Raw genomic sequence first — 8,103 nt, forward strand, 5'->3', positions numbered from 1 at the left:
ATTTTAGTTGTAGTTGGACACAATATCTTTATTTTATTTATTTATTTTTATGTGGTGCTGAGGATCGAACCCAGGGCCTCACACATGCTAGGCAAGTATTCTACTGCCGAGCCACAACCCCAGCCCCCCCTTCTTCCTTTTCCTTTCTCCCTCTCCTTTTCCCTTTTCTCTTCCTCCCTTCCTTCTTCTTTTTTTATTATTAGTTGTTCAAAACATTACAAAGCTCTTGACATATCATATTTCATACATTTGATTCATGTCCCTTCCTTCTAATTGAACTCTTAGGCACACTACAACTGAGCTACATTCCCAGCCCCCGCCCCCTTTTTTTTTAAAGAAAGGGTCTCCCTAAGTTGTAGAGACTGGTTTCAAACTTGCCTCATCTTCCTGAGTTGCTGGGAAGCTGTACTTTAAAAACTCCCATGTGAATCTGAGGTAGTATCAGAACCACTGCATGTGAGTACAAAGAAATATTAAAAACAACTGATTTTCAGTACTTATATCAGCACTATCATACAACAGCTATGTATATAATATATATATATATATATATATTAGAATGAGACACAAAGTGGCCATGTACATATATATATCAAATGTAGGTCAAGGACATGTACATTTTCAGAATAGAAGACTTAATTAATTGGATTGGGGAGTCTCTTAGAAGTCACATATCTACTTTAGAGCCGCATTAATAGTTGTTTAGAATGTGATTGAGAAAAAGTGGGGTAAGGGGAGATAAAAGAGACTTATACATATCAAATATTCCTTAAGAGCTCCTTTTCAGAGTGATAGGAAGAGTACTGTACTAAAAATTAAGAGATGAGTTTTAATCCTGAATAAACTTCTACCTACCTATCAGACTCTGGAACTCATTTTCCTGTTATATAAAATGAGGAGATTTGATATATAATTATTATAATGATCATTTCAATTCTGAACTAAACTGGAGATAATAGTTTTCTTTATCACCAGAGATACTTTAGAAAATCACTACATCAGATAATTTTCTCACTAGATACTACAAGTCTTGGACTGAATTTTTTTTAAATATTTTTTTTAGTTGTAGGTGAACACACAATACCTTTATTTTGTTTATTTATATGTGATGCTGAGGATTGAACCCAGGGCCTCACACATGCTAGGAGAACACTCTTCTGCTAAGCCACTACCCTAGACCTCACACTGAATTCTTTCAGAAGCTGAGTATGTTTACAAAAATGAAGTAAGATAGGGACATTCAGCTGTCTGTCCATAGCCTTTTATAAAGTTCTTGAAGGGCTATGTGACCTATAGAAGTCTATCCATATTCTGAAAATTATTGTTTCTAAATTCTAGGAGCATCTTTTCCCATTGGATTCAGGAATGCATATTTGTTACTTAGTGAAAGAAGAACTCCTGAGTTTGTGCTTCCAGGCTCAGAGTTTAGGCCCCAAGAGAGAGATGGCTTTACCTTATATTTATGTTTTCTTTCTCAGGCTCTGCAGATGGCATGGGGAGGAGATTACACTCAGCCCCTGGGCTTGACATCTCAAAGACCCGAATAGCAGAAATGGAGCACATTCTCCTTGAAGCCAGCACAGTGCCTGCGTCTCAGGTAGCAGCCTCGAGAGCTAAGGTGATAGACCTGGTTGGTATGTTAGGGAAAGAAGAGTACAAAGGAATGAATGGTAGGGTTGTTGATAAAGCAGAGGCATTGTAGTAGGGCCACCAGAAGAGAACAAGGTATGAGATTGGACTGCTTTTGATTGAGAGGAGATCTTTCATTTATATCTAATTCAGGTGTTTACTGGAGAGTCTTATCTAAATTTCTCCCATATCTCCAAGGACAGGGCCTGTGGGAAAACCACAGGTCTGATGTTATGTATCTGCCTGTGTGTGTCTATATGTTTGAAGGCTGCAGCTTGCCGAGGCCTCAGCAGGGAGTATGGGGATGATGAACAGTACAGTGCAGAGAACTTTCGCCGCATCTCAAGCAGTCTCAGTGGCACCATTATCTCAGAGAGGGAGGAGGCTCCAGTCTCTTCCCACAGTTTTGTAAGTAGAATCAGGATCTGTCTATTTAGAGCACCCCCATCTTTGCTAGGTAACAAAACAGTGCTGGTGAAAGAACAGGGAGAAACTGAAGGTTGTAATTTGGGGAAAGCCATGTGCACTCAGCAAAAAAGAGGACACACAGTCATTATTTTACTTATACATTTGGAGCCCAGAGGAGTGTTTCTTTTCTGGAGTAGTTCTAAAAGGGTATGTTTTAGGGTTCCCTAGGGTGAGAAGAGTCATTGTAGCCTTGAGAAGAATCTGAGAAGCAAAGCCTAGTGGTTGGGTCAGAATCCATGGTACTTATTAAAGGAAGAAATAGGATAGAATATTGTTTAGCATTTTACTCCTCACCCCAGTACATGACTGAGTGGGGTTAAGTGTGTTTTTAATCTAAAGTGAAGCAAATGCATTAGCAAGAAAAGGAAAATGATTTAAAATCATTCTCTTTGAGATATTTCAAATTGAGTACTAATATAATAATGTATAGATAGGTAGAAGGGACTAGAAAACTCAAACCAGTAGAGATAAACAAACTCAAATGCTGTCATTGATTGGATTTATAGTCTTATCATTTTGAGAATTTCACACACTTGACCAAGACAAGTTGAGTTTTCATTACAATAGAGATCAGTAAGCAAAGCACTGAAGCTAATCTCTCTGGTCAGTTCAATAAAAATGCAAAACCAGGTTTTATTTTATTTTAAATTTTTGTGTGTGTGTTGGGTAGTGAACCTAGGACCTTATGCATACTGTGCTAGTGCTCTGCAACTAAGCTATGTCCCCAACCCCTTAAAAAAATAATTTTAAATACATGGTACTAAAATAAAAAGGTACAAAAGGATATACAGAAAAAGTTATGTCTCTGTCCTATCAGCCCCTTCTGATCCAGATTCTCTCCCAAGGCACAATTTTTTTTTCCATTTTATTGTTCCTAAGTACCTAAATAATTGAACAGCTTGCTATTCTTTTTTGAGAAAGTGGTTTCTTCTGTCCACCATTTGTTCTCAAAAACTTTCAATGTATTTAATACAAAATACTATTTTCTTAGGAGAATTGGCTTCCTTTCTTCTGATCTGTATCATTCATTTATTAATTGATTCATTTTTTTAAGCAAATGCTTACTAGGTTTATATTCTTGTTATTGTGCCAGATGCTAGGGATACTGTGATGAGTTAGATACAGCCCCTGCTTTTATGAAGCTTACAGTTAACATATAAATAAGCAATTATATGGAACATAATGGAAAGGACGTCTAAACTGAGCTTGAGGAATCAGGGAAGCCTTCTTGGAGGAAGAAAAAAGGATACAACAGGTAAAGGGACCCAAGGCAAGTATTAACTGAATTAAAAGAGGTTCATTTGGTATGGCAGGATTTTAGAGTCTAGAGAGGGGATGTGATGGAGAGTGCTGGCAGTTGGGAAAGAAAATAAACAACTTTCAGATCACAGACCACAAAGAGCCCTATATCTTACAGTACAGAGTTTAGAAGAATAGAGAATTAAATATTACAGAAAGGGTTAGGAAGTAAGTATAAAGAGACTTGGTACATGTCTGCCTGGATGTGGGGAAGAGGGAACCAAGGATGATAACAAAGTTTTTTCCTTTGTTTTCTTTTTAAATATTTTTTGTTTTAGTTGTAGATGGACACAATATCTTTATTTTATTTATTTATTTTTATGTGTTGCTGAGGATCAAACTCAGTGCCTCACACATACAAGGAAAGCACTCCACCACTAAGTTACAACCCCAGTCGTGATAATCAAGTTTTAAGACTTGATAATGGTATATTTGAGGAAGATATATGTTTTTTTTCTAGTGGTATTATGCATGAGTGGAGAGAACTAGTAGGTCTTTGGATATAAGACATATGAGCTAGAAATGGAGATTTGGGAATCCTAGTCACAGAAAAGAGGAAAAGAACATTGCAAAGAGAGGAGAAAAGTCAGGACACGACCTTGAAGAGCATCAGATTTAAGGTGGTTTTTATTCTGAAGAACCCTAAAAGGAGACTGAGAAAAAGACACCAGAGAGCCGGAAGAGAAATCAGAGAAGTATGGTATTCCTTCAGAAATTCTCATATTTCCTTGTTATCCATGATAGGTGTTACGTGCATACACTGATGAAACAACATAAATTCTGCCCTTGAATAGCTTGGAATCTATTAAATATATTGGCATATAAATTATTTTATTACCAAGTGCAAGGGATACTGACTGAAGTGAAAAAATGTATTCTATTAGGGGAGAATGACAATAAACAAACAAATATAATTCCAGACAATGATAAATATGAAAAAGAAGAAAGAAAAATAAGGTGTTAAGGAATAAAGAGTCAATATTTCCTCAGGTTTTTTTTTTTTTTTTTTTTTTTTTTTTGGTGTGTGTGTGTATGTGTGTTGGGTATTGAACCCAGGGCCTTGTGCAATCACTCTACCAACTGTCTGTATCCCCAGCCTCTCAGGGCTATTTTTGATAAGGCAGTGAGGGACTTCAGCTTTAAGGAAATAACATTTGATCAGAGATCTCGGAGATGTGAATGTTTGAACCATGATAGCAGAAACAGTAAGTGTAAAGGTCCTGAGGTTGGAATGAGTTGGTGTGTTTGAAGAACATTAAGAAAAAGTATTAAGGATACAGGAATGGTGGGGGATAGAGTAAGAAAAATCAGCAATGTGATATCACATAGAACTTTATAGGTCACAGTAAATAGGTAACAGGAGACAGGAAGATCAGATTGAAGTCTGTTGTGGTCTAGGTGAGTTTAAATATGAAATCCATAGGTAGAAATGACGGTACTTGCCAACTAATGGAGTTGTCAATGGGAAGTGGGAAGTTAAGGGCAATGGCAATGTTTGTGCCTGATGACATAAAATATGGTAGTGGGAGGGGGAGTTTAGAAGAATGTTCATTCAGTTTTGGGTGTATTAGTGTTGTAGATGCTAAAGGAGATATTTCTAGGTCTTTACCACAAATTTGAATAACTAATACAGTATCCAGCAGGACATAAATATCTGTGAATACAAACTTGACAGGAAGAGAAAACTGAAATGTAGTAGTGACAGGATAGAAGATGGAGTAGTGTTCTTGATTCTATTTCAGCAGATACATTTTAGATCCACATTTTTTTGAGTTATTTTTCTCAATCTGTCTGGATACCTGAATGTTAGGAAGATGGTAGATATGATGAAAACTGGTAATGGGAAGAGGATCTGAAGTTTGCAGTTTCCTAGAAGGTCTGACAGGGAGAGTGGCTGAGTAAATTGGGTCCCTCCCTAGACAAGGTGTGTTTGTGTTCTAGTTCCCTCCATTTCCTCCTGCTTGCCTCACTGTGTTTACCCAACCTCATCCTGCTTTGTGTTAATCCTCATCTTTATGTTTTTTTGTCTTGTCTCATTATAAGGATCCATCAAACCTGAAGAAAAAGCCTTTGGAAACCGGGCACCGTTGTTCCAGCTCCTCTTCCCTCCCTATCATCCATGACCCTTCTGTGTTTCTCTTTGATCCCCAACTGTATCCTCCCCAACCACAGTTCCTGTCCCCAGATGTCCTGATGCCCAGCATGGCAGGGGAGCCCTATAGACCCCCAGGTAACTCCCCCAAAATCTAATATTATATGACAGAATGTGGTACCTTCCAGGGGACTCTGAAGGGTCAAATCGGTACTCCTTTTGGGAGGGTAAGGTGTCCCAAGATGGAATGGTATAAGGATATGAATTACTGCTTTAATATCAAGCATGAATATCAATGGATTATGACTAATTCTTTCTCAGGCACACCATGGTTCTTAGACTGGGATCTAATCTGGCTACTCATGAGAATAAACTTTTTCAGTCATGATAAGATAGCTTTTAAAAGACCAAGGGGAATAATACCCAGTCTTTGGGATCTGTTCAAACAGAAAATGTGATCTCTATCATCTATTTTCTCTCATCCTATTCACTGAGTCTCAGTTGAAGGATGGTGTAGGAGAACAAGGAGTACCAATGCCATGCATATAGACCCAGATGATCCTGGGCAAGATGGGCAGCAACATTCTGGCTTTCTTTGACCCTCCATAGTAAGACATTCTCCTTTTCTTCCTCTTGGGCTGAATCTGTAGCTTAAGACAGTGGTTCTCAATGGGGAGAGAGGAGGAACTACTGGTACTTAATGGGCAGAGGCCAGAGATGCTGCTAAACATCATATAATCCTAGGGCATTCCCTTCCCTCTGCCAACAAAGAGCTACAGCCTATGATATTCATAGTGCAACATCAAATAAATGTAGAAAGGGCATTCTACGTTTTGCATGTGGAAGGAGTAATGTGAACAAAAGCACGAGATGAGATTGAACAAGAATATAAACAGAGGCAGCTTAACTGGGATGAAAGTATCATGTTAAGAAAAACTAAGATGTTAAGAGTAGTTGCTCCTCAGAAAAATGAGAAATTATACCCCATCTGATTCAAATGTATGATATGTCAAGATCATTGTACTGTCATGTGTAACTAATTAAAACAAATTTTTAAAAAGTAGTTATAAAGAAAAAAAAAAGAGTAGTTGCTCAAGGAATAGAGTCCTCACAAGGGGAATAAATTTGCTAGATGAGAAATGCATGTGGATATGTGGATATGTGAGTGCTGGAGGAGAGATTATGGTGGAGGTAGGTAGGTATGGCAATATCCAGGAGACTGTTTCATTTGCCCATCTTGGAGGTAAGAGACTTTTTGTGGTACTGGAGAATGAACCCAGAGCCTCACACATGCTAGGCAGACTCTCTATCATTGAGCTATATCCCAGCTCTTTTTAAAATTTTGAGACAAGGTGTTACCAAGTTGCCAGGCTAGCCTTGAACTTGTGATCCTCCTGTCTCAGCCTCTTAAGTAGCTGGAATTATAGGTGTGTGCCACCACACCAGTCTAAGACTTGATTTTTTTTAAAATATTTATTTTAATTGTAGATGGACACAATATCTTTATTTATTTTTATGTGGTGCTGAGGATTGAACCCAGTGCCTCACATGTTTAAGGCTGGTGCTCTACCATTGAGCTACAGCCCCAGCTGATTTTAATGTATATTAAGAATTTTTAAAAATAAAATCAAAAGCAAAGCTAAGTTCCTTCTTTCCCTTATGTTAATGCTCTTGGAGGAGTGAAGAGTTGGGCAGAACAAGAATGGTCTTCTGGGAGGGACAATTATTTTCTGAATATGGTCAAACTTCGGGTTTCTTTTCTTTCCCCAGGAAATTCGAGGAGTGTCCAGCAGTTTCTGGCTATGTGTGACAGGAGTGAAACTTCCCAAGGGGTCAGATACACAGGAAGGACTTTGAACTACCGGAGTCTTCCCCATCGTTCCAGAACTGATGCCTCCTGGGGACCCTGGTCAGAGACCAACCAGCAAGTTGGGGCCAGATTCCTAACTACTCCAGGGTGCAAGCCTCAGCTAACCCACACTGCCACACTACCAGAAAGAGGCCAGGGCCTTCAGGTTCCTCATACTCACTCCTGGGGGGATCTTTTTAATTCACCCTCTTACCCTCTGTCTCCACCATCTAGCAGGTCAACTTGGAATTTGAGTCCTGTTCTGGGGTCCCGAACCCATGGTCCTCGAAGAGTAGATATACCTCCAGATGATGACTGGAGGCAAAGCAGTTATGCCTTCCAATCTGGACACAGGACAAGGGAAGAGGGGCTTCTCTTTGTTCTAGCAGATCCTCCTGGAAGAGAGCAGAACAGGGCTAGAGTCCTACAGCATAGCAGGTGGTAAGGGTCACCCTTTTCCTTTTCTGGGGCCACACCTTCCTCTGTAAAACTGTACTGTGGCAGAGTTGGTATCCTATGTTCTTGCCATGATTGTGATAGTCTCAACATAGAATTGGCAGTTTCTCCAAGGGGTGCCAGGAACCTCTAAAGGAGAGACTTGGCTCCTTGGGAGGGAATTTTTGAAATTGTAACTTTAATTTCCCTAGCCAAAGGAAGCAGCTGCTCTTAGGGCTTTGAGTCATTTTAAAGTTTAATTCATTACATTACTCGACACTAGCCACTCCTTGATATCTTTTTTTTTTTTTTTTTTTTTTTTTTTTTTTTT

General features: G+C 38.9%; 1 protein-coding gene across 6 annotated transcripts in view; it reads left to right on the plus strand.

Annotated features, from left to right (window-relative positions):
• The window catches only part of Usp54 (ubiquitin specific peptidase 54), a 69,546-nt gene extending 61,480 nt beyond the window's left edge, over positions 1-8,066 (plus strand). For 4 of the 6 annotated variants that reach the window (XM_048808939.1, XM_048808942.1, XM_048808953.1 and 1 more), the window contains 4 exons: positions 1,479-1,597; positions 1,897-2,037; positions 5,440-5,626; positions 7,259-8,066. In XM_048808939.1, coding sequence (XP_048664896.1) covers positions 1,479-1,597; positions 1,897-2,037; positions 5,440-5,626; positions 7,259-7,782 — 971 coding nt within the window. In that variant the 3' untranslated portion in view covers positions 7,783-8,066. The remainder of the gene's footprint in view (positions 1-1,478; positions 1,598-1,896; positions 2,038-5,439; positions 5,627-7,258) is intronic. The other 2 variants (XM_048808950.1, XM_048808968.1) reach the window with 1 other exon arrangement.
• The last annotated feature ends 37 nt before the right edge of the window (positions 8,067-8,103 follow it).

The sequence above is a fragment of the Marmota marmota genome, unplaced genomic scaffold (assembly GCF_001458135.2).
Source record: "Marmota marmota marmota unplaced genomic scaffold, marMar, whole genome shotgun sequence".
Lineage (NCBI taxonomy): Eukaryota > Metazoa > Chordata > Mammalia > Rodentia > Sciuridae > Marmota > Marmota marmota.